We start from the raw sequence: 27500 nt of genomic DNA, 5'->3' as shown, positions 1-27500 counted from the left end.
AAAAAAGAGGATAGATATCAGTATTAAATGGAGATTTGGATTGAACAGAGGACAGATGTAATTATTATATGGAGATTCGGATTGAAGAAAAAGATAGATATAATTATTAGACTCAGAAAAAGGTTGAAAAGAGTGCGCCGTGTGCGTACCGTAAGTTGTTAGTATTTGGTGTGTTGCTCCTTCTATTTCCTCGGCACGGTATTCCTGCAGCAGTGCCGTCGTGTTGGTTGTCCTTCCTATTTCTTCTGCCCAGCAGGTGGAAATTACCGCTGTGCTGCACGTGTTCCGTGCAGCGTGGGGGTTTGGTGTTTTGTCCTTTTGGTCTTCTGTGAGAAAGCATTCTTACGTAAAGGGTGCGGCCGCAGTTTTATAGGTGGGTGTCCGAGTGAAGTGCCTGCTGGCCTTCGCGAGGACCCCTTCTTTTCGTGAAGGGTGCTGCCGTGGCTTTTACAGGCGGGCACGGCGTGGATTTACCTCAGGAATAGAGAAAAAAATAGGAATGAGTTTGGAGATTAAATCTGACCCAACTATGAGATTCACACAACACACTTGTCCTTTTTGTCCCATTAGACAAGAAGGAAGGGACGACCTGTATGTATGTTAATGAATTAACTGTTTTGGGACCACTGCATGATGGATGACATTGCATTGGAGGGATGTGGTTCCCAGAACCACAACAATATATACAGGGTGAGTCAGAAGTAGCGCCCGATTTCTGTCAGTTGATTGTTTGTTTGCCATTTGTATAACAGTGCACATGAAGGTAGAAATAAATGAATGACATGTTTATCTAACCATTTATTCAAGAAAAAAATATCACGGAGCTGTACCAAGCTGTTTTACTTGCAATTTTCAAAGTGCCCTCCCTTGTGATCGATGCACAATTGCAGCCGAGCAGGCACAGAGCGGCACACACGTCTGCAGAGTTCGATATCAATTTCCTCAAACTTTGCAGTGATTTGAGCCTTTAATTCCTGAATGGTACGAGGCTTTTCACGATAAACAAGGTCTTTCATGAGCCCCCAAAGAAAGAAATTTGGAGGTGCAAGGTCTGGGGAGCGTGCCGGCCACTCGATCGGACCGCGGCGGCCGATCCACTTTCTGGGAAAGTTTTCATCAAGCCACTGACGAACATAACGTCCATAATGAAGTGGAGCTCTATCATGCTGGAAATAACAGTCCTGATATTGTACCCTGGGCCAAAAGAAGGTTTGCAGCATATCCAGGTAAATTTCTGCAGTGACAGATCCCTCAAAGAAAAAGGGTCCAACTAGAACGGGCACTCAGTAGAGTGCATAGCTTCGCCAGTGCTACATTTTGCCCCCCCCCCCCAGAAACCGTTGATTGTGAGGGTATTTAATCCCATACCACATCTGCCATCTCATGTGTGTTATGATGGCTTAACAACATTAAATTTCCTGCTGTTTGACACTGATTGTACAATTTCTGTATGAACTCCCTGACCTTTTTGGGTGTCGGTGTCAAGTCAATCTGATGACAACTGGTCACATTATAAGAAATCAAATATTACACATCACAGGATCGGGAATTGAATTCTAAACATTTTGAATCTACTTCCATGCAAATTGTTTCAGAATTGACAGCGTTGTGATAACTAGTACGTGCCCGTAAAAAAAAAAAATAATAATAATAATAATAATAAAAATAATAAATAAATAAACCACACAGGCCGTTTCTTCACTCTCACGTGCCCGTACGTGCATGACCCGGAAGTTCGATATTATTTGCAGTTCCGATTATTCGCAATTTATTTTTAATACCCAATTATTCAATTAGCGCCAACGTATTTTACCTTTTCACAATGTCGTGGCAAGGAAAAACAAAAAGAGAAGAGAAGAGAGAGAAAAAATTTACTTCCTGGTTCGGAGCATACCAGCACTCTGATGTTCCCGAAATTTATACACCGTCTAATATGAAAACGATCATAACTTGGGCCATTGTGTTTATCTATAAATGCGCATAAGAAATCGAGAAATTATTAGAATACACGAAGTCATCACTCTCCGGAAGCCCGTACATTATAACCCGTAATGGGGAACGTGGCTGAGCTTCCCTTCCCCATCGGCCACGCCCACGCAACAACGTGTATTGTCATTGATTTGGTAAATAAATGGCCATAACTTGGGAAGCACTTGTCCGATTAATATCAAACCTTGAAAAGGCACATCCTCAGGTCCCCAGCAATATACCTGGCAAGTTTCAATTAGATCGGACCAGTGGTTGTCGAGAAACAGCGGTCACACACAGACACACACACAGAGATTGCTGGAATTATAGATAGAGAAAGGTCGTTGACCCCCCCTTGACCTTTGACCCAAACCGCAAACAAAGGTAATGATGTCATTGTGTCATATCGTATATCACAAGATTGGGCATTTAATTCACAACATTTTGGCATTGGTTGCATGCAAATTGGATAAAAATCGACCGCACTATGGCAAAATGACGATTTTGACCTTTTCATGACCTCGACCTTGACCTTTGTACTCTTAATTTTGTAATTGGTATTAGAGTGTGGGGAACAGAACAGTCAACATTTTGGTGTTGGTTTCATGCAAATCAGATAAGAATTGACCGTGTTATGACTAAAACCGCACATTTTGCAATGTCGTGACCCCCCCCCCTCCGACCTTTGACTCCCAACCGCAAATAAGGGTTATTACGTCATTGTGTCATGTCACATATCACAAGATGGGGCATTGAATTCTGAACATTTTGGCATTAGTTGCATGCAAATTGGATACAAATTGACCGCGCAATGGTAAAAAGACGATTTTGACCTGTTCTTGACCTTTGACCCAATCGCTCCCAAAATCTAATCAAATGGTCCTCAGATAATAACCAATCATCCCACCAAATTTGCTGCGATTCAGTTCAATACTTTGGAGTTATGCGAATAACAAACAAACAAGCAGTCATAGACTGGTACTTACGAAATCGTCAACTTGTCCTCTGACCTTGTCTAATAAAAGCTGTCTCTGGAGAAGGTAGCGACGCAAACCAGAAGTTTCTACGATGATTCTGTACCAAACCATGAAAAATCGAATGTTTTGGATGTTTGACCTCACTGTGACCTTGACCTTTGACCAATTTTGACCAAAATCTAATCAGCGCTAGCCACCACCCTCCTGAATCACGTGGTGTAATTTGACATTGGTAGCTTCTTCCATTCTCGAGTTATCATTTTTTGGATGTTTGACCTCACTGTGACCTTGACCTTTGACCAATTTTGACCAAAATCTAATCAGCGCTAGCCACCACCCTCCTGAATCACGTGGTGTAATTTGACATTGGGAGCTTCTTCCGTTCTCGAGTTATCTGTACCAAACCATCAAAAATCGAATATTTGACCTCACTGTGACCTTGACCTTTGACCGATTTTGACCAAAATCTTATCAGCACTTGCCATCACTCTCCTAAATCACGTGGTGTAATTTGACATTGGTAGCTTCTTCCGTTCTCAAGTTATCTTGCCTACAAACAAACAAACAAACAGAAACGGAAGTCATCAATATACTTACGAAATCTTTAGATTTCGTAAGTAACAAACACACATATTCACAAATAAATAAATAAATACACAGCGATCAAAACATAACCTTCGCAACAAAGTTTGCGAAGGTAATTATCCCTAATGGAGATATGGCTCCCCAAACTGTCACTCCAGGTAAATTTACCTCCTTCTCAACTGTCACTCTTGGGTTATTCACAGCCCAGTAGACACAATTGTGTCTGTTAATTGTGCCATTACGTTCAATTTGGTGCAAATTCAGTAACTTTCCAAACTCGCAGCAATAACCTGCAAAACAAAATCAAAAATAAATAAATTACGAAAATTAATAATCTGCAACAAAATAATTAACAGCAAGACTTCCCAGAAAGAATCTGACAGCCGAAAAAACAGAAATCGGGCACGACTTTTGACTCAATATATATATACATATATATATATATATATATATATATATATATATATATATATATATATATATATATATATCTATATATATATATAGTAGACTAGGCGTAAGTCGGCAGCGTGTAACTCGTCACTTCGCCTAAGTCGGCAGCGTCAAAAAGTCCCGAATTTATCTCATGTTAAGTCCCTATGAATAAAAGGTCATCCCTCTGTGAGTCGTCATCTCTAAGTCGTCACTTCGTCTAAGTCGTCAGATGTTGTCCGTTCCCACGTAATGGAAACTCAAGTAAATTACCACTCCTAACTCGTCACATGGAACTGCTGCCTCGTGAGAAACCCGATTTCATGGAATCGTGATGCTCGCTCATTGGTTTACACCGCCAGTGATAGACTATTTATAACTGCGTACAAACGTTGATCGCACTGCATGCAGGACAATGGCGACTAAGCGTAAGCTTACAACTAAAACCTACCAAGAAAAATACGACATTATCCAGTTTTGCGAGGCAAACCCACTGATGAAGAAAACAGCCAGAGCTGAGAAGTTGGACATCAAACGGCAGACATTGAACAATATCTTGAAGAATAAGGGCACGATGTTTGGACAAGTGGAGAAGATCGCGAGGCCGGTGGTATGTCCTTTGAAGATGTCGATGTGTGTCCTTTGAAGATGTCGATGACACGCTCATCATCTGGTTTCGGCAAATGTCGGCTCAGCCAAATATTCGGTTGGACGGTGAAATGTTGCTGCTGAAGGCACGTAAATTCGCTGCGGACCTCGGGCATGATGATGCCGAGACCTTGCCGATGCACTGGATAGACAGATTCAAAGTGAGGTGGGGAATCGGCAAGGTCAAGAAGTGCGGCGAATCAGGCAGCGTGGATTCGGCAGTGGTGCACGACTGGAAGGATGACAAATTGAAAGACATCTTGGAAAGGTATCAGCCTCGGGACGTGTACAATGCCGATGAGACTGGGCTTTTCTGGCAGATGCTGCCAGAAAAGTCTCTGGGGTTCGTTGGTCAATCCCATCATGGTGATAAGCAGGCGAAGTTGTTGTTTTACAGTTCTTCATTATCTTTACTTTTGATAAACTGATTCATGAATTCCATCTTTGCTTGATCACATTCCAACTCACCAATGAACCCCCACCTATGCCCCGAGGATTGTGTTTTCCTTTTGGTACAATAGCCGGCTCTCACACGTGTCCAGGCCACGCACGACTTCATCCTTCACCCCACAGTCATCATGAATGTTCGCATACGCGTAAGTAGTCACATTTCTAAGTCATCACTTTTTTTCTCGGTCCCGATGGTGATGACTTACGCCTAGTCTACTGTATGTGTGTGTGTGTATATATATATATATATATATATATATGTGTATATATATATATATATATATATATATATATGTATATATATATATATATATATATATATATATATATATATATATATATATATATATATATACATGTGTATATATATCTATGTATATATGTGTATATATATGTGTATATATATCTATGTATATATGTGTATATATATGTGTATATATATGTGTATATATATATATATCTATGTATGCATGTGTATATATATATATCTATATATATATATATATACATATATATATATATATATATATATATATATATATATATATATATATATATATATATATATATATACAGTAAGTCCTCACTTTTCGCAAGGGTTGCGTTCCTGGATCACCTTATGATAAGCGAAACTGTGTTAAACAAAACATATTTTCCCATAGAAACCAATGTGTTAAAGGGGGGATGTGTTTTTGGCTCGGAATTTTTTGGACACAAACACAAATAAACAAAACACACTCCTCGAGTCGTGGCGACTTACCCCGAGGCTGGAGGAACGGAGTTGATTGCGGTGGACAAGTCACACTTGCGGAGTGGCAGAATCATCCCCCTCTTCACTTGACACTGTGCTGTCACTTTCTTCACCAGCGGGAACGGTCTCTTGGCAGCTGGTTGAAGGAGCATCCTCGATGGTGGATGGAGTTGGTGCTGCATCTTTTGGCTTGAAAAATGCATGAAGAGTGGGCTGGATGGCTTTCTTTTTCTTTGCTTCATAAAGTCCCTTGTAGCAACAAAGGGCATCATTCACAACACAGCTAAAATCAGTGCTCCTTTCATGATTTGGATCTTGCTCGATAACAAATTCTATGGCACTTTCAAACGAGCTGAGGATTTGGCTGAGGTTTTTCATGGTGAGATGCTCGGATGAAGGTGTCACAGCATCTTCTTCTTCCTCAAGAGCCCACTGCTGTTCCAACTCCATAAGATCTTCATTGCTTAAGGGTTCTGCATGAGACTCCAGTAAGTCATCCATGTCCTCTTCGTCAACCTCTTCAAAACCAGCCTCCTGCGCCAGGTCTACAATTTGACTTGTAATCAACGGAACATCAGCAAACCCCGTGAAATTGTGGACACACTCAGGCCACACTTTTTCACACAGCGTTCATTGTGGAGGCACTCACCTCCGCCCATGAATCCTTAATGTTTTCCAAAGCCATTTTTATGTTGTATGTTCACCAAAACTCCTTGATTGATAGCTTGTCCTTATCAGTTTTTTTGATAAGCTGCAGCATGGTATGTTTAACATAATGGGCTTTAAAAGCAGCAATAACTCCCTGATCCATAGGCTGTAAAAGTGAGGTAGTATTTGGTGGTAAAAATACTACCTGCACGTTTTCACACCAGTCTTCCATTTGCTGAGGATGGGCAGGAGCATTGTCTACAAGCAGCAAAGATTTGTTGTCAATGTTTTTCTCCTTGGAGATACTTCTCAACATGATTGGAGAAGTAATTGATCACGTAATCGTGGGTCAATGCCCTAACAAACGACGCGCTTTTTCTTGTATCACACCAAGAGATAAAGGCATGCGACGTTGAGTTTGATCTTCTATCCACACACATAATAAACGCTCCATGTTGTGCATGGCACCATCTCTCATTCTCGTTAGTGTCGTTGCACTCGAACTGGTCGCAATCTGTGATATTTTCTTTATCTTTGCCGAACTTTGAACGATCGAATGTACAGTCGATGCAGCGATTGCTGCGCGCGGCCGATTTCCGCTGTCCCTTCACCTCGTTCATGTCTTTTAATTATATCCAATTTCACCTTCAATGTGACAGCCTTTCGTTGTCTCTTGAAACGAGGTGTGCTCGGCAAAAGACTTGCGGGTCGCTTGGGATTCATACTGGAAGGTATGCAGGCGAGCGTGAAGAGAATACGTACAGTACAGCATACAGTACATGCGCAGTAAAGTGAAAGTATGTTTATGCGCATGCTGTGTGATTGTTGTTTTTTGCAGTCAGTTTGAAACTTTTTTTTGCGTTTTTCCTTGCAATGACATTACGATAGGCATAAAATGTTTGCGATAATTGAAAAATTGGTCATTAAAACTAAATTAGGAATAATCTAAACGACCCAACTGTGCCCAACTGTGTCTGCAGACGTCCTCCTGCAGTTGGGTTACTTCTTATTAGGAGGTTGGTGGCAGGATTTGCACTCCGGCCACCGTAAAACCCTTCATTCCGCAAAACACAAAAACGCAAAAAATATGAAAACCCACTCCGTGGGAGTACCTCCTGTGCAGCTTCCCTTCGCAGGGCAGCTCACCGGATGACGGGATTGGGGCAAAGCCTTCGGGACCCCCAATCTTTGATAGGAGGGAAACCACGGGGTAACATCCCTGGGTCAGATTGCGGGAGAGTGTGTCGGAGTGGTGCTGAGGTGTCATCCACCAAACGGCGGTCTCCTTGGGTTCACCTGAGGCGGTCCCTTCGGGTGGGTGCCTAGAATGTCCTATCCCTAAGAGAGGATGATCACCTGTCTCTGTTATCATCTGAGCTCAAGCATTTGGACATCGGGATTGCAGCTCTCTCTGAGGTTCGGAGACCGGATTGCGGTGAGATAATGGTGGGTGGTTACACCTACTATTGGTCTGGTCGCTTTGATGGTTACCATACCCAAGGAGTTGCTGTAGCTGTGTCCAATAAGCTGACCCCAATGATAATTGAGGTAACACCGGTCAACGAGCGTATTATGAGATTAAGGATTCGTCACTCCTTAGGTGTCATTTCCGTGGTCTCTGTTTATGCTCCGACTGAGGCGAGTGATCTCACCGTGAAGGATGCATTCTACGCCACGCTCGAGTCTGTGGTTGATCAGTGCCCCAGACGAGATACACTTCTAGTCTTGGGGGATTTCAATGCATTGACTGGAACTGATAGGGATGGTTATGAGGTGTGCGTTGGTCCCCATGGGTCAGGAACTATGAACCAGAATAGCACTAAGTTCCTTGACTTTGCAAGAAGTCATGGACTTAGGGTGGCTGGTTCATGGTTTCAGCGCCCACAAGCTCATCGCTGGACCTGGTATTCCAACGCTGGCGGTGTGGCAAAGGAGATTGACCATGTCCTCATTGACGGTCGTTGGAGGATGATCCAGAACTGCAGGGTCTACCGGAGTGCTCAGTTCCTCAATACTGACCACAGGCTTGTTGTAGCAACTCTAAAGCTGCACCTTAAATCCTGGAGAATGGTACCATCCCAGCCTAGGCTGGATGTTGCCAAGCTCAGGGATGAGAGAGTAGCTGAGGAGTTTGCGAACAGGCTGAGTGGACACTTGGGGGGTCTGGGTGCTTTGGGGGGTCCTGAAGAGTTGTGGAGCGCCTTTAAGACCACCGTCCTTGATGTTGCCGGTGGATGTCTTGGAACTCACCGCAGGGCAAAGAAGAATTTTGTCTCTCAAGGGACACTGCATACCATTGACCAGAGTCGCAGGGCCAGGCTGAATGGCAGAGCTGAGCTGTTCAGGGAGCTGAGGCGTAAAACTGTACGTGCACTGAGGGTGGACAAGGAGGCCCATGTGCGAGGAATCTGTGAGGGGGTAGAGCATCACCTGTGGACAGGTGATTCTCGTCCCGCTTACAGGGGAATTCGCGCATTACGTTCATCCAAGCCCATCCCTCGGAGCACTGCAGTTCGAGCAGAGAGTGGTAGGCTCTTGACAGAGGAGTCTGAAGTGAAGGCCCGCTGGGCCGGTTACTTTGAGCGGTTGTACCAGGCTGATCCCCCAGCTGTCGAGTTGGACGTCAAGGGTGTTACAATCCCTGTTGCTGACCCACGAATCAACTGTGGTCCACCTTCGCTTGTGGAAACACGGGCTGCGGTGAACCAGTTGAAACGGGGCAAAGCTCCAGGGATTTGTGGCATCCATGCCGAACTTCTCAAGGCTGGTGGAAATGCTGCACTCGTGTCGTTGCATGCAGTTTTGTGCTCTGCCTGGAACACAGGCATCATCCCAACTGACTGGAAGAGGGGCCTTGTTGTCCCTCTCTGGAAAGGGAAGGGTGATCGCCAAGACTGCAACAACTACCGAGGGGTGACGCTGCTCTCAGTGCCGGGCAAGGTCTTTGCTTGGATAATTCTTGATAGGGTTCGCCACCATCTGCTTCAGCACCAGCGTCCAGAGCAGTCAGGCTTTACACCAAAGAGGTCAACGATTGACCGTATCCTTGCCCTTCGTGTCCTCACCGAACGCAGACTAGAGTTTCGGCAGGGGCTGCTTGCAGCCTATGTTGATCTCTGTAAAGCGTTCGATTCAGTGAATCGGGATGTCCTCTGGAGGATTCTTGGTCTTCGTGGGGTGCCACCAAAACTGATCGATCTGATGTCTGAACTCTACTCTGGTTCTGAGAGTGCTGTGAAGTGTGGTGGTACCACCTCTGATTTATTTCCAGTTGTTACTGGAGTTCGTCAGGGATGTGTACTTGCCCCCACACTTTTCAGCACTTGTATGGACTGGATTTTAGGGAGGATGTCGGAGAGATCAAGTTGCGGTGCATCGTTTGGGAATGTCAAGATCTCGGACCTTGATTTTGCAGACGATGCAGTCATCTTTGCGGAGACTTTAGACATCCTTTTGGGGGCCCTCGAGGTGCTGAATGAGGAGTCGGAGCCGCTGGGATTACGGGTTTCTTGGGTCAAAACTAAGATCCAGTCTTTCGGTGACATCTTGGATGCTGCTGTCCTGTCTGTGTCTGTTTGTGGTGAGGATGTTGAGGTCGTGGAGAGATTCACTTCCCTTGGCAGTGATATTCATGTCTCTGCTGGCTGCGAGTCAGAGGTCAATAGACGTCTGGGTCGGGCCTGGGGAGTCATGGATTCACTGGATCATGGGGTGTGGCGCTGCCGGTACCTATGCGGGAGGACGAAAGTCCGAGTCTTCATGTCCTTGGTACTTCCAGTCTTGCTCTATGGGTGCGAGACTTGGACTCTGACCAAGGATCTGAGACGGAGACTTAATTCCTTTGGTACCAGGTGTCTTCGGAGAATCCTTGGCTATCGCTGGTCGGATTTTGTGTCCAACGAGCGGTTGCTGAGAGAGACTCGGATGAGATTTGTTACCTGCATAGTCCGTGAGCGTCAGTTGCGGCTGTATGGACATGTGGCTCGTTTTCCTGATGCTGATCCTGCTCACCAGATTCTCTCAGCGAGGGAGTCTCATGAGTGGAGGAGGCCAGTGGGCCAACCACGTGCCTCATGGTTGCAGCAGGTTGACCACCATCTCAAGGAGATGGGGATGGGCCTGGCATCTGCCTGGGGGATGGCCAGACGGAGGCCCCTGGAGTACTGACGGAAAGTGGACGCAGCGACGCGCTGTTCTGGCACATGCTCCCATACCTGACCTGACCTGAAACGACGATATGCGAACTTCCAGTTAGCGAGGACTTACTGTATATATATATATATATATATATATATATATATATATATATATATATATATACATATATATATACATATATATATATATATATATATATACATATATATATATATATATATATATATATATATATATATATATATATATATATATATACATATATATATATATATATATATATACATATATATATATATATATATATATATATATACACATATATATATATATATATATATATTGTTGCAGATTCGCGCCCGCCGGCGTGCGACGGCCACGTAACTCTAATCGCGGCACGTCGCCCACCGGACGGACAATCCAGTCGTGACCCTCTCGGACTAATGCCGGGAACCAGTCACGGGTGGACCTTTCGGTCTCACCGCGATCGAGCCAATCAGCCCCCGCGTGGGATAGGGTTGCTCGCCAAATTCGACCTACCTAAGTACCCACACGGAGGGTAGACCGGGCGATCGCACCTCGCCACAGGTCGACTTCGGACACGGGCCACTTAAGCGACCCGTTCCGTACTATCGGGATAACCGAGCGGTGTTATCGTCGGCCTCGACGGTTCGATTAATTATCGGGCGTATTCAGCCCACTACCAACCCTTTACGTGAAGCAAGATGAGGATTCAATGAAGGAAATGACGAAGCGAAGCGGGAAACAGTTCAACACAAAGCACATTTATTCGCGATGAACGGAAAGCACACATATTCAATTCCACCAAAAGCACACAGAAAAGAAAAACACAATTCAATTTACACAAAAAGCAAATGCGACAATGCAGATCTAATACCGATTACGCGAGCACACGGCAACACTTATACAATTTTACTTCACAGACGGCGCCGACAACACATACCCAAAACCAAGGAAAAGAACACCCTCAAGGATGAGGCGGGCCTGAGGCCGAGACCGGGTCGGGCCTACCCGTCTGGTGATGAGACGCGGAGCGGCGATGGTGCCTCAACTCCGCGGGCCTCGCGGGCAGTGTCTGGTAGGGGGTGGGAAAGGGGCCCCCTTGGTCGCACTATCTCAGCGCGGGGGGAAACAGGAGGGGGTTGCTGATGCTCGGGGTATAGAGGATTTTTATTGTCCCGCGACGAGCGTCTCCACCTCGGCCAGGTCGCGCTGTCGGCCTCCCTGGGGTGCAGCTCCCTGCACGACGCGAGCACCCCCTCGTCTGCCCTCGCCGCCTCTCCACAGCTCCGTCCCCTCCGCTCCGACTCCAACGCACACGACGACCAGCTCCTTCTTGCCAACTCCACCGCCCGCGAAGTCTTAACTCTCTGTGTTTCTCTCGACTCTACTACTCCTGGACTGACGAACACGGTCGCTTATATCAGCCCCGTGGCTTCGCCCTCTCATCTTTGACCCCCTCCCTTCGACCTTTCACCTCGCTCCCCATTGGCCCGAGAAAAAGTGGGCGTGAATGCTTTTTGATCCATAAATTTGCATATATCGATCGCCCTCCAACGCCCTGGGGGCGGGGCCAATTCGCCCCTCGCTCACTGATTGGACGGCAAAAAGTGGGCGTGTGTCGTTTTTGATCCGTTTTTGAAGCACAAAATCCGTGATTTTGTACACGCTGTTCGGCGCGCGCCCTGCACGAGTCCAACACCGGTACCCACAAGCGGCGCAAGAACGGTGGCGATGCGACGGTTGCGAGGTGTGACGTGAAGCGGCGCCGCGGTGGGTGGTTGATGTGGTGGTTGTAACAATGGCGGTTGGTCCAAATTAAAGATAGTAAAAGAAAAACGGCTATCCTGAAGAGTCGCAGCACGCATAAATGACATGTATTCCCACTAGACAACGGGTTTGGGCCTAACTACACATGTACTTACCGAGATACCTCACCTAAGGGACCTGAATGGTGGTTTGCGAATTTGGTAACCACAACAATATATATATATATATATATATATATATATATATATATATATATATATATATATATATATATATATATATATATATACATATGTATATATATATATATACATATGTATATATATATATATATATATATATATATGTATATGTATATATATATATATATATATATATATATATATATATATATGTATATATATATATATATATATATATATGTATATATATATGTATGTATATATATATATATATATATATATATATATATATATATATATATATATATATATATATAAATATATATATATATATATATATATATATATATATATATATATATATATATGTATGTATATATATATATATATATATATATATATGTATATATATATATATATATATATATATATACATTCATACATAATTGCTGCAGTTTTTGTTATGTTTATTATCTCCACCACCGAAGGTGAAGGAGGTTATGTTTTCACCCCTTTCTGTCTGTTTGTTTGTCTGTCTGCGTATTGGATATCTCAAAAGGTTTTGGACGGATCCGGATTAAATTTCGTGGATATGTTGGGTTGTGTGACAAGGACGAACTGATTAGTTTTTGGTGAAGATCCAGATCCGGATCCGGCTACTGGAATTTATTTAGTGATTCTTCACCATTGAGAGATCGGGCTCAAAAACGATTTCTAGCATGATATTTTAAAAATGTATTGGGCCAGATATGTTCTTGTGAATGAGGCATTACAGGGAAGAAGTATGTCCTCTACCGAGTGCCTTTCTAGTTTCTACTCTTCAGCAGACGTGGACGGGCTTTGCATTTTTGGTGCTTTCTCATTTGTTTTGTTCAGTCTTTGCATTCAACTGATGGAGAATGTGACTTCAATTTACTCACTAGCATGGTTACCTGTCCTAATCCCAGACAACTTTACCAGAATTTTCGTGCAAACGATTCATGCAGCTTTCAATGATATCCTACGTTTGGATCTTTGTCGAAAATATTCTTGGCTCGCGTATATCCAAGCACTTCCTTTACCCCAATTAATAATACAATGATTCCCCCCTGCCATGGTGAAACGGTGCAATCCCACAGGATTTTGGATGTGTATAGCCTTCTCAAAGTCCTGAAACGTCTTGCAATATGACATTTTTATGGTGTCTTGCACATCTGCTTTGAGATTTAATGCGTAAGCCATTAACAGCACACCCGTGGACAGTTTTTTCACCCTTCCCCAGAAGATCATAGCTTCTCCATGCATCAGTGTTTGCTCATCGAGCAAAATGTGCAGCAAGTTTCACTGAGGGGCTGATTTGTGAACCCAACAGGGAGGGTTTTGTGTTGGATGTTTAAATTGATGACATTGTCAAATTTATTTTCACACTTACTAATTGCCCAGGTTTTTCATTTATATACCCAAAATCATATTGGCTACTGGGGGTCAGGGCTGCTACCACAATTATGAGCCATGTGTGTAGTATTACTTCCACACAGGGAAGTGGGCGTCACTCAGAATAGAAAATTAAAATACAGGAGTATAATCGAGACAAAGGAAGATAGAGGAGTGTGAAAGGTTTGGGGATATAAGGGAAGTAAGTTTGTAGCTTAGGTAAGAGTAAGAAGTGTGGAATGGCAGGTTGGGGGGTGGGGGGTGGGGTAGGAGGGATGGTAAGTTTGGCTGGTGACAGGTTAAAATTATGCCATAAAATATTGTCGTGGATCCGGGGTTCGAGGCTTGCCACGAGAAGCACTTGGTTTCATCCCGAACGCCCGAAGGATGACCAAATGGTTGCGGGATTGAAGGTAAGACCGATGGGGTGAAGGAGGGACTGTTGAAAGGATGTTTGATGGAGGGGAGATGATTGGTGAACCATTGAAACAGGCCGATGGGGTATTGGAGGGATGATTGAAAGTAAAAGAGGGAGAGGCGGAAAGATATTACATGGGACAAACACAGCCTAGCCAACGCATTCCCCCCAAATAGCCCCTTGACAAGGGTCCAAGGACTATCTATACAAAGACTAATGAAATAACTGATCCTCGGGTCACCTTCTTGTCCATTTTTGCTCTCCCCCTGAGGTAAGTTTTCCAAAACCACAACATTATGACCATTTATCATTTAATCAGGAGATATCGAAGCTTTCAACCACAGTGTCCCCCTCCCCCAACTTTCTTTTCTTCCCCTCTGAACGTCATTACTGCTAAACTTCCATTTTTTCTGAAAGCAAATATTTTGTAAAAATGGCTTCTCTCATTCCAGCCTGACTTGGCGTGTTCTTTCCAATGTCAGGTTTGAATTTCCTGAGGCATTGCTTCTGGACGAATTTCTTCAAAAAACGGATGCCTCTGAACCTGCCTCTTATATCCTCCACGCTGTGCTGGTGCACAGCGGAGACAACCACGGGGGGCACTATGTGGTTTACCTCAACCCTTGTGGTGATGGAAAAGTATGGTTTTTCTAACCACCCTCGTGTCACTTTTCAGTTTCCTGTTCTTCCTTCTTCACACTTTCTCTTCAATAACACAGTTTTGTTGAAAACTATTTAGGGTTGAAATGCCTTGCAAACCTCATCTTTGGTCCTATGTTTCTACAATGGAAAATTCACCTTCCAGTAGAACGATGATGTAGAGGTGTTATGGAATGTAGTGATATCTGCTTCCTTATGCAGTTCCCCATGTGCTCTGCAGTGGTGCAAGTTTGATGATGATGTGGTGTCTCGATGCACAAAGAAAGAGGCCATCGAGCACAACTTTGGTGGCTTGGATGATGATTTCTCTGTGCGGCATTGCACCAACGCCTATATGCTCGTCTACATAAATGAGAACAAGCTCGGTGAGTTCTCGGCTGCATCTGGTGCTTCATCTCCCTTGTGTGCCACTTGACCTTATGGAGTGCCTTCTGTTTGTGATCGAAAGCAGGGTCAACGTCACCAGACTTTTTGCTACCACATGCGTGTGAAGTGAAAAGCGGGGTTAAGCATTTGGTTCACTTTGTCTGTTTGTCTGTCTACAGACGTCTGTTTATGATAGAGTATCAACTTGATTACCTCCGCCACAGAAAGTGAAGGAGGTAATGTTATCACCCCACTTTGTCTGTTTGTTTGTTTGTTTGTTTGTTTGTTTGTTTGTTTGTCTGTCTGTGTGCAAGATATCTCAAAAAGTTGTGACGGATTTGGATGAAACTTGGTGGACAGGTTGGGTGTGTGACCACGACAAATTGATTCGATTTTGGTGAAGATCCGAATCTGGATCCAACTACTAGAATTTTTGAGGTGATTCTTCACCATTGAGAGATGGGGACAAAAATGATATTTCAAAAATGTATTGGACCAAATTTGTTCTCATGGATCAGGCATTATGGGGTGGAGGTATGCAATCTACCAAGTGCCATTCTCGTTTATTTATGTATTTATTGACTCTGTTGAACTTTGGGGGTGTTGTATGAGTTCATGTGGCTTTCCAATTTGGTTAATGCCCCAACCCTTTTACTTTTACTTGTATTGTCTACATGCCTTCACAACCCTTAAGAAGAACCACATAGAACAAGTGGTAAATATTTTCATGCCTCAGACATAATCCTGGATCGCTGGTTTCCACTCCATCGTTGGGTACGGTAGGATAGGGCAGGAATTTGAAATTCTCCCAAGGCATCAACACAGAATGAACTAACCTTTCTGGAAAGAAACCATGGGATCCTTAAGCAAATGTTGGCAGACAGGACTCCCATCTTAGCATCCCATCCATCAGACTATGTGCTCTTGTCAATGCATTGCCCTGCCTGTGACATGCTTGGTTGACAGTTTATAGTCGGGCTGGGAATGAAAAACAGTCGAGCACACCACCTCTGAACTATCCTGTTGACCCAATATTCTTCTTATTCTTATTTTGGCTGCTCCCGTTAGGGGTCGCCACAGCGGATCATCCGTATGATCCGCATAGTGATTTGGCACAGGTTTTACGCCGGATGCCCTTCCTGATGCAACCCTGGTCGCCTCTTACGACACAGGGATATGGTACACCTATTCTAACCGGGGCATACACTGGGCCCAGTACACTGGTACTCACTTTGCCGACCTCGGAAGGATGACAGGCTGAGTCAACCTCCTGTTGTGTATTAATTCAAGCGGCCAACGGGGCTTGAACTCAGGAACTTTTGGATCCCAAGCCGCTACCCTAACCACTACGCCAACACCAGGCTTATATCTACCAGCCTACGCCAACACCAACACCTGTTGACCCAATATTAAATCAGGAAAATAAAAGGAGCGGTCTGTCCATCCATCCAACCTGTAGCTTTTCACACTTTTTTTCCCTATACCATTTAACGTATTCAACTGAAACTTAGTACATAGCTTTATTATGATTAAGTTCCATAAGAAGTTTGAGTTTCAAGGCATTTCATCAATTTTTCAGTTATGCTCTTTTTGGACTTAGAAAATATCACATCGGTAGGGGACATACATTGCAAAGCAATTCTCGCTCCTGTTTTTTCCATTTTTGTAAGTAAACTAATCGTTTCTCTTTTTTTTTTTATATCCTATATTTATTTCTTATCGTTGTCAGAAAATTTTTTGGGGGACATTTCAGGTTGATGCTCACCAATGTGAATGTACAGTCAAGTAGAATGGATGAATGGATGTGGGTTTTCATTGTTGTATGATATACAGTAGAAGCATTGGCTTCAAATAAAATGTATGCAAACAAACATAGCTTGGCAATTTGAATTTTTGTTTCTTCTAATGGTCTCTAGCAGAAGCGTTGGGAGTGGCAGAGAAAGGTTGACTAATAAAATTATTATCCTGTTGGGATTTTGCATTTAAAAAAGAGATATTGTAAAAGATAACAAACCACTATATTTAACCAGGTACAAAGCAACTCTTCAAGGTCTCTGGGATGTTAAGTATAGTATGCATACTGCACTGCTTGACGTGTGTATATATATATATATATATATATATATATATATATATATATATATATATATATATATATATATATATATATATATATATATATATATATATATATATATATATATATATATATATATATATATATATATATATATATATATATATATATATATATATATATATATATATATATATATACATACAAATACAAGAAAACAAACTGCCTGCATTATGGGGCAAAGGTCAAGTGTAATGTTCAGGGTGTGTGCACGTATCCCCACCATCACTCACAGATTACGTGTTGCACTCCACCTTGGATTCAGACATCCCTCCATTGCTGATTGAGCGGTTACAGGAAGAAAAGAGAATTGAGGCACAAAAGCGCAAGGAGCGGCAGGAGGCTCACCTATACATGCAAGTGCAGGTAAGCTGTGGCCATGCAATTTTATTTCCTTTCAGGGGTGAGACTCATTGAAAAGCAAGGTCTGGCTGTGGGACAAACGTCAAGGTAATAAATGTACAGGGAATGGGGGGGGGGGGGATTGCAACTAGAAAGTAAGATGGTTTGATTAAAAGTTAATAGGGCTAATAAAGATCATGGGTATAAATTGGGAATGAAACGACGTGGCGGTGCACTGCCTTCTTGAAGTCTTGGAGGGGAGAGTGAAATAGAACAGCCTCTGGAAGGTAGAGAAGTGAGGAATAAAAGTTAAGGTGTGTAGTCGATTTGGATTTTGGAAGTTTAACCAGAATGGGGTTGCTGGAAGAACACGTACATTCTGGAGTTGCTGGGGCCAGTCAGAGGACTGAGAGGGCAGTGGGAGCGATATTGGCGGAAAGGGTCATCAAAACAGAGACCACTAACCAACCTGCAGTGTGAAAGCAACAGACCTTGTGCTTTGGCCTTATCACCAGAGATTCTATTCATGTTGAGAGCTTTTAGATTCTGCAGAATTTAGTGGAGACAGATATGATGCAGGAGCATCAGACCACAGCAGAGAGCAGTACTCCGAGTTGCTGACAGGATGCTAAAACAGGATGCTCATGCTTCAAAAAAAAAACAAGTTGTTGCTCGTTTTCTTTTCTGGATGAGGTTGGTGAGCTATTTTCATTGCTGCTGAGTGAGCTTCTCGAACCCAAACTTTTTGTTTGATGGAATCAAACTTTGAAGGTGGTTCATTACGAGCCGAGCTTTTGTGGTAAGCAGGCGAAGGCACCACTTAATTTGGAATTTAATTACTCCGAATACCTTTTAAAACAAATGGTTCTGTGAGACTTTCCAGATTTCTGCAATTTTGTTGGGTTTTCACTAATTTATCTCAAATTTGGTTGATCTTGAGATGAATGTAAATTTTATAAGAATGAAATTATGGTGAGAGAGAAAGGGGTCTTTAATCGGTGCTGAGTTGTATCACCTGACTCATCCACTCTCCTTGTCCATATGGTGATTGTCAAACTCATAAATTTTACCAAGCTCAATATTCTTACATGAAAAAATTTCCACAGAGCAATACTGTTATACCCGAGTTTACATTGGGCAAACGTTCCTGAAAAGTGCGATGATATTGATTCTCCTTAAATCAAAGCAATTTTTTTCAAAGAAATTGATGTATTAAGTGGGGGATGCATTCCTTATGTCACCACTTGACATATTATAATTTGCTTTTTACCGATGATATTACTCTTTTCCTTTTTTTTTTTTGATTAATTACAGTTATATCCAAGTACACTTGTGTAAATGCATACAAAACGATTACCAGACATATTTAAATAAAAACAGACCTTTTCCGGAAGCGGTCAAAGTTGGTAGTACCTCTTCTTCTTCTTCCTCCGTGTCAAATGAATGTTGGCTCTTCAGTCTTCATGGATGGTACGCATCGTAGTCGGATGAAAACTTAACACTATAACATCAATGGCTCGTTCACCAGCATCCATTTGATGAATAATATCGACTTTAACTTCTAAGGCAACACTTTTGCAATGCCTCTTAGCCACTCTTTCAGTACAGTACATTTATTTACTGTATCCATGACAAATTACAGTAGTTATTTTGTGATCGCCCGATTTGGTACTTTAGCAATTTATTTGGGTGTCTTTTTCAGTCCTGGTAAGTTTAGAAAACGCTCAAATAAAAAGTACGGCTTTTACTCAACATAAGTGCAAGTTGAGGCCACGCAAATCGGGTCATGGTATTAATAATGTGACGACATATTTGTGAAATAACGTAGAAAGGGGAGATGTAAATTGGGGTATTGCTGTATATGTCATAGGAAGCAGCCACATATGTAAGCTTTTCTGCACATGTTATTCAATGCTATATGTCACAGGGAGGAAATGGCATCTTATTCTGCACATTAACTTTTACCTCTCAGGAGTGATTTATCACGGGTCACAATTTTGTGGATGAGTCTCGATTGGGATAACCTCCCATTTTGAATTGAAGTTGCACTCGATTAAATTACATAATCCTGTGAATTTGTATGACTTTGCTTGCACTCTCTTTGTTCGTGTGAGACTCCCTGCAAGAAATGTGCCGTCTCTTTCCCCAAATATTTCTCTGTACAAATATCGGTCTTGCACAGTTTGCTCAGTTGGTATCGGTCTTGCCTGAAAGTTATCTGATCTTTGCTTGAATGCCCGGTGGAATCAAGTAGTGTTTGCAGCAGGGGCCGCATAGCTTCCTTTGGAAAAACTTTTACTCGCTCCATCTGCAGATGTCACAATGGAAAATCCAGTGCAATATAATTTTTATTGACTGAAACTGTCTTAGCAATGCATTAAGGGTCCACACTTTTAAGAGTAAGCAAAAATTTATGTGAGTAGTCTGATTATGCTCTGGAGTGCATTACAAAATTGTTGGGAAAAATAGACTCAAACATAATCCATAAACTAATTGTTGTTTCATAAGCAGCTGTGGAAGCGTGGCTGTGTCACTGATGGTAGTGCCTCTGTTTCCATTAAGCTGATACTCATTTTGCCGACCTCAGAAGGATGACAGGCTGAGTCAACCCACCTGGTGTTATTTCAACGTTGTGACGGGCTCAAACTCAAGACTCACTTATCTTAAGCCAGCCACCTTAACTGTTAAGCCAACGCCATTCTTCTATAAACGAATTTATTTGATGCCAAATAGATTTGAGGTAGTTCTCCAGGAAAAAGGGGTTCACACGGATTATTGAACATATGTAAAGGTAGTTTTGATTTTTTTTTTTCCTCGTTATTTGTAATTAGCCATAATTTCTATATTTGTATGTTTCACATAGGTTTATGAAGACAGCATATATAAGATGACGTCTGAAGCACATCAAAGGAAATCCCGCCTAATGTTTGCATGTATCGGAAATATAGTTTATCTTTATCTTTATGGTGCTCTTTGAAGAGAAAATTGAATGTGAATTGTTCAGCAATTTAGGTTTCATAGTCGGGAGATGTCAGAGGAAATCCCACTTAATATTTTGACTGTAGTATCTGTTTATATCTGTCTTTTATGTAAATTGGAAAATTAGATATACATTGCATTTAATTAGATGTAGATTATGTTTAATTAGATACTGAATACCTTCAAAATATAAATTATTATAAATGGCTTATTGACATTACAATACATGATATGTTCAATGACGTTACATGACATATTTAATGTGTTGTTCCTTATGAGAAATGCACAGTTCAATGCACTGTGCATTAATGCAATTAATGCAGCATTTCCACACTGCCTGTATCCTTTAATTTTTGAATCAGCTTCCCCACTGTGCTATCTTCAAACTGAAACAGCTTGACATAATATTATCTATGTTTCCAGACTTCATGGCCACCCTGTAGTTTAAATTAGATTATGTTTAATTAAATCTGCATTATTTTCACGAATTTCCACAGGTTCAACTGGTCTAAATAATTTGTGTTACTATATCCTTTAGAGTTCATGGAAATTCCTAGAATGTGTTTCTGGTTTCATTTATATCATTACGATTCATTTTATCACATCTTATTTAATTAATTTACTACAGGGCTCACTTCGGCGCCCCATGGGAGGTATGAAGTGTAGGAGGTTGACATAGTAATTTGATAGTTGAATTGTACATGGGACAGATTGAATAGATTGTGATGTGGATATGACACGGGTATAATGGATCAAATGCCCTCTTTTCTTCTTTCCTAAGTTCCCTCCAAGAAAAGAATTATGTACATCTTGGTATTTGATTCTTTCCTGTGTTTCTTAATTTTGTTTTCTTCTTTATTTCTTTTTTTTTTAATTGCATGCAGGGCAAAGACTGTATTTTAACATGAATTATAAAGATGTGAATAGACAAGACGATGGACAAATGTATATGGAACGTGGCATTTGTACCTGGACTCCAACATCATGAGCTTGGGGTTCAGGTGAAAGGTTAGCACAATTCTTACCCGTTAAATGTATAAAAATTACATTTAAAAAAATTCATTGTCAAGCCATGTTAACTACATCCCATCGAGGCAGTTCTCCCTCTAAAATACACAATACATCTCTTTTACCACTCACTCCTGTGATGACTTTTATAAACTTTCACAGTAAAAGGAGCACATCATTGTTTGTTGATCTGCCAACGATTTTGGACTCCTCTGGTGAATGAGGCATCGTATGCAGAAAATACAATACGGTATACAAGATCATTTGTGAGGATTGCTTCATCTCGTTTGGGTGAAGCTGCTGTTTGTCTTCTGCTTGGTGTACCTTGGTCATCTGGACTTGCTAAGCATCTGCACACTTTATCACAAACAAGCAAAAATTTTCCTTCATCAGTGCTTTCTTGCAAACTTGTCCTTATATTCGTTTTTTCTTGGTGAAATTTGGTCAATTACTACTTATTTTCAAAATTGCACAAAAAGGTCTTCAAGTCACGTGGGATCTTTGTTCTTATTCCTTTGATCAGTTTTTTTTTTCGAGATATACCTCCTTTGTGTTTTCTCAGTTTCCTCGATTGATGACAGCAGAACTTCATATCAGGAAGAACGTGAACACGCACTTTTCGAAGCTGGGGAAGCTTATTCTTTGCTAAGTCTTAAAACGTGTTCGGCACAGCCAGGTGTTTACACAATGCCATTGTCATTGATAAACCAATACAATGTGCTCTTTGGCTAAGTTGCTGAGAATTGACTTTCATTTGAAAGTGCATTGCAGCTTTACAGCAGTAGCAAGTGCACAATGAACAGGCAAGACAAGCTAGCCAAAGACGTCCCATTGTGCTGTTATATTCTGATTTTTTCTCGGACCTTGTGAGCTTACAGTTTTTTTACAACGGATACAGCTGTTTGGAGTTTGACCTTTTTAAAGAAAATCCTGGATGCTTTCATCCGGAGCCACTCGTGCTTGAACAGATTATTTGTAAGCTTCTTTCCCCAATATGTTCATCAGAAAAGAGGTATTGTTCAACATCTTCTGATGCTGATGCACCTGCGCACAGGCAGTAAGCTAGAGTACATCCTTGTCGTCAACTTCAAATTGGTGAATCAATTAATGACTGCTCAAACAACCTTGCAAACATCAACTTAACTTTGAAGTATATGTGATTTTCTGATTTCTGTGTGTATTGTACATTCTGTGCAACACATCCCAGCTATTTTCATCGTTGCTTCAAGATATTTCCATCATTGTCTGCAAATCCTTTGTCCTACTCTAATTATCATAAGCTGAATAGATTCGGGTGAAACCAACAATGCCTCCAAGTGACTTTGCAGGACAGTTGATTGTTACCTCTGCCACCGAAGGTGAAGGAGGTTATGTTTTCACCACTTTCTTTCTGTTGGATCGCCGAAATAGGTGACCCTTATTGTTAGTAATTCTGTCTGTTTGTTTGGATGTTTGTTCGTTTGTCATCAGCATAATTGGTAGTAAACGTGCGTGGATTTTGACCAAACTCGCGTGGTAGGTACATCTTATGACTTAGTGCTTTGGAAATTGTGATGGTTGCTAGGGACGCTTTGGTTCCCTAGCAACAACCGAAAAACCTCAAAATCGGTACCGTTCACGCGAAATCAATTCCGAAAGCCATTATCCCATGTAGGGTTATGAAATTTGGCGCGAATGATCTACAGGTGATCCTCTATCAAATATATTCTGGTTTTTGTGATGTATGGAATGCTTTACCCGCAGCGCCCCCTACAATTAGGGTATGCACGAAAATTGAAGGCCCCCTTGCGACCAGGTGAGTGCATCGATACGAATGAAACTTTGCAGGTTCATGGTACTCAATGAGTACTACAATTTTGCCTCAGGACATATTGACTGATTTCGCTTTGGTCAGGGGTCAAAGGTCAATTTGTGCAAAAATCGATAATATGCGAGAGCTGGAGGTGTCTTAGCGCCAAATGCTACTCCTCCTAGGGTTATGGTCGGATGGTCATGAATATTCACACTAATCGTCTGGAATACATTGTGCACAAATGATCGAGCCAGATTTTCAATTTTGATCTTTGTTCACCCACAGCACCCTCTCGAACTTTGGGGATTTCCGATTTCAAACCGCATTTTCGGTACTTTTCATTCAAATGGATACCGAGTAGTTATAAGTAGATGGAACTGGATGAGATTTGATATGCATTATCTTAAGGTGATTCCCTATCCGCCATATGACATCCATTTTGCTCTATATCTTATAGCTTCCATGCTCGGCGACCCATTGCCGCCAACCGATGAACTTTTATGGACAGGTTCGGTGCGTGACAAGGACGAACTGATTAGATTTTGGTGAAGATCCAGATCCGGATCCGGATCCAACTACAATAATTTTTTCAGTGAATCTTCACGATTGGGAGATAGGGCTAAACCGATATATATCACGATATCCCAAAAAGTTGTGGACAGATTCGGATGACATTTCGTGGACCACGACGTGTAACCACGACGAATTGATTCGATTTTGGTGAAGATCCGAATCCGGATCTGGATACGAGAATTATTTAATTTTCAAAGTGATTCTTCACCATTGAAAGATTGGGCTAAAGTAATATATATGGAGCACAATATCTCAAAAATGTATTGGGCCTGATATGTTCTTGTGGATCAGGCATGACGTGGCGGAGTTATGCGCTCCACCAAGTGCCCTTCTAGTTTTCTTTGTAATCATGGGCAACACATTTTGTTTCTGGCATAATTCTGGCAGTTATAGTTAAAGAACAGAGGATAGTGTTTATGAAGGGCTGCTATCTGCAGATCCAAATAGTTTCCTTTGGTTGCTCAAATAAACCTCACAATGAACTGAAGTTTATCCTGGTAATCCAGTTGGAACTGTGCAGTTTTCCCACCTCTCCCCTGCAAACTTTCTCCTTGTAGTTAATCTGGATTTTGGTTCAAATCTCTCCTCCAAAAAGCACAAATTCCCATTTGTGCTTTTTCTCTCAAACGCCTCCAAATTTTGCTGGCAGAACGCTTTGGAGAGGAAAATGCAAGATTAAATTAATGCCTTTCTCGGAATACTTGTACTGTATGAAATGTGCATTTTATGCCTGTTTTTGGCTCTGACCCCCGTTCTATCTGGGATACAATGCTTAGCAAAGAGTGATTATGGGTAATTGCTATTGGTGATGCACTGCATTCTGGCCAAGTTTGATGAAAATGCAAACCATGGTAAAAGAGTTGTGGGGAATTGTTAACCTTTTAGTGGAGCAAATAAGTGTGATTTTTTGGCAGAATCGTTCAAATGGTGATACAAGCATGAAATTTGGTACGAACATTCCTTCAGGGTCACTCTGCAAGAAAAAAGTGCTAGCCACGTGGATTTTCAACATGGCGGTCATTTTTTCCAAGATGGCCGCCAGGATATGAAAAAAAAAAACAACTTTAAACCATAAAAATCGCCAGAGATGTCGGATTTCTTTCATCTTGATATCGATATATAGGTTTTTGTCCTTGCTTGAGCTGATTCTTGAGTGTATTGATCGATTTCATGAAACAATAAATCAATTTTAGGACTTACGTAACAATAAAGAAGTTAAATGACAACTATTGCGCAGGCTTCGAATACAAGTAAATTGGTTCTCATCGCGTTATAGACGGGGACGGTTAGAATTGTTGGAGATCTTGAACAGAGCTTGTATTTTAATTGCTCAAAATAGTTATTGCCCCTCCAAAGGACTGCTAATGTTGGGGTGGCAAAGAGGATGAGCTCTCTTTGCCTACGAAATGCCCCAAATGGCAAGCAAAACAAAGCCTCTGGCAGTCAAGCTCCAACTATAGCCTTCTCGTGGTGGGGGTGTTTCCACAAATAGTGGTGGTGCGAAAGGCGAATCTCTGGTGCCTGAAAACCAGACAGCTCTGGGCAGATGAAGCTCATTAGGAGATGGAAAACTCCGAAATAAAACCACTTGCGACCGAAATGCAGCCACAAGGATCTATAGGACCTTGACACATTGTAACCATCAATGGTGGTGGACACCAGCCAATATCGACAAAACACAAAAAAGAGAGTGTCTGTCATGCACTACCAGGCCACACTGGTGGCATACACTGCTGTGCAACTCAGCATGGGGTTCAATGTCGGCTAAACCATGGGTTTAGTATTCCAAATGCTATCTAATGAACTCCTCAGATGTTAGATAGCCGCACCTGAACCGACAGGATGTGCCAGCGCGGGAGAGCCGAGCCAAGGATAACGGGGGTTTTACATGTAGTTATCCGGATGGTGTACAGATCGCACGGGATTTAAATGGCATTGGATAAATGATCGGGCTAGGTGTAAGGCAAACGCATGAACCTAGATGTATCCCATACATCAAAGTGCACGAAGGCAAGGTGGTAAAAGGATAAACCCTCGACCTTGCCATTGCTAGTCACAAATTATGGATACTCAAGCAAATCAAAACCACAAACAAACTGGAGGAAATGTTGCCTCTTGTCAGAAGGACACAGAGGAAAAGTTAATGTTACCATGAACAAACAGCGACAGTTTAGAGGGCGTTCTTTGAGAAAGTCAAACAGCTCACATTGGTAATGGAGGAAATGGGTAATCCCTTTGAAGAGGAGTCAGGAGATCTTCTTACGCTTGACACCAAGGACATCGCAGATCCTTCCGCTGCTCATAATTGTGACGCATCACGAGAGAGGGAAAGAAAAGTTCAATTCCTTCATGGCTAATCTACAATGTGAGAATGACTGCTCCTTCTACCAGCCTATCAAAAAGAACAGGATAACCTTCTTCAAAAATAAACCAAAGTCTGCAAGCAAATCCGAGACAAAGTTACTGAAGGAAGACTGCCATTTGTTTTCCCGCCTCTTCATCTCCTGCCAAAACAGACGGTGTGACCTGCAAGAGTTCTTCAAACACGAAAACCAGTCTTTCCGGCCTCACTCAGTAACAAGGGGAAACTACACACATGTCCGAAATCGGATTTAGTGAATGTACTACAAGCCAAAGTGACGCTTCCAGAGACAAAGCCAGAATCTGACGTACTCATTGTAGATGGAGCTGTACTGGTAAATATTGTAGCACCACGAACACCAAAGACATTTGAAGAGTATGCCAGAAAGGATATTCTTCCTAAAGTCGAGTACTACAGCACGAAATACAAGAGAACCGACATCATCTTTGATGTGTATCATCAGTCCAGCCTGAAGTCAGAGGCAAGATCTCAACGAGGCAAGGCTGTCAGAAGGAGAGTAACAGCTACAAGTAAAACTCCCTCGAATTGGAAGAGCTTCCTTAGAGATAGCACCAACAAAACAGAGCTATTCCATTTCCTTGCCGACGAAGTGTCTGAAATGACAAGGGGCAATCCAGTTCTCATGACTAAAGGAGAAAATGCCATCACCACCACCAGTGACACCAGCGTTAACCTAGATTAAGTGGCCCCTTGTACAGAAGTGGCAGAAGAAGAAGACGCGCGAATAATCGTACATGTTTGGCATGCAGCTACCGAGGGATACAAGTCTCTGATGATTGAAGCTAATGACACGGACATTGTAGTTATTGCCATATCCCTTATGCCTTCTCTTTCCGCAA

General features: G+C 42.2%; 1 protein-coding gene across 8 annotated transcripts in view; it reads left to right on the top strand.

Annotated features, from left to right (window-relative positions):
- The window catches only part of USP7 (ubiquitin specific peptidase 7), a 207065-nt gene that overhangs the window by 115553 nt on the left and 64012 nt on the right, over positions 1 to 27500 (top strand). For all 8 annotated transcript variants that reach the window (XM_085891982.1, XM_085891988.1, XM_085891983.1 and 5 more), the window contains 3 exons: positions 14904 to 15060; positions 15302 to 15446; positions 17820 to 17950. In XM_085891982.1, the coding sequence (XP_085748108.1) occupies positions 14904 to 15060; positions 15302 to 15446; positions 17820 to 17950 (433 nt within the window). The remainder of the gene's footprint in view (positions 1 to 14903; positions 15061 to 15301; positions 15447 to 17819; positions 17951 to 27500) is intronic.

Source organism: Eptatretus burgeri, chromosome 8 (assembly GCF_056783735.1).
Source record: "Eptatretus burgeri isolate ZD-2024b chromosome 8, Ebu_testis_v1, whole genome shotgun sequence".
Taxonomy (NCBI): Eukaryota; Metazoa; Chordata; class Myxini; order Myxiniformes; family Myxinidae; genus Eptatretus; species Eptatretus burgeri.
Note: the sequence above shows the minus strand (reverse complement) of the source record. Positions and strands in the feature narration are given on the sequence as shown.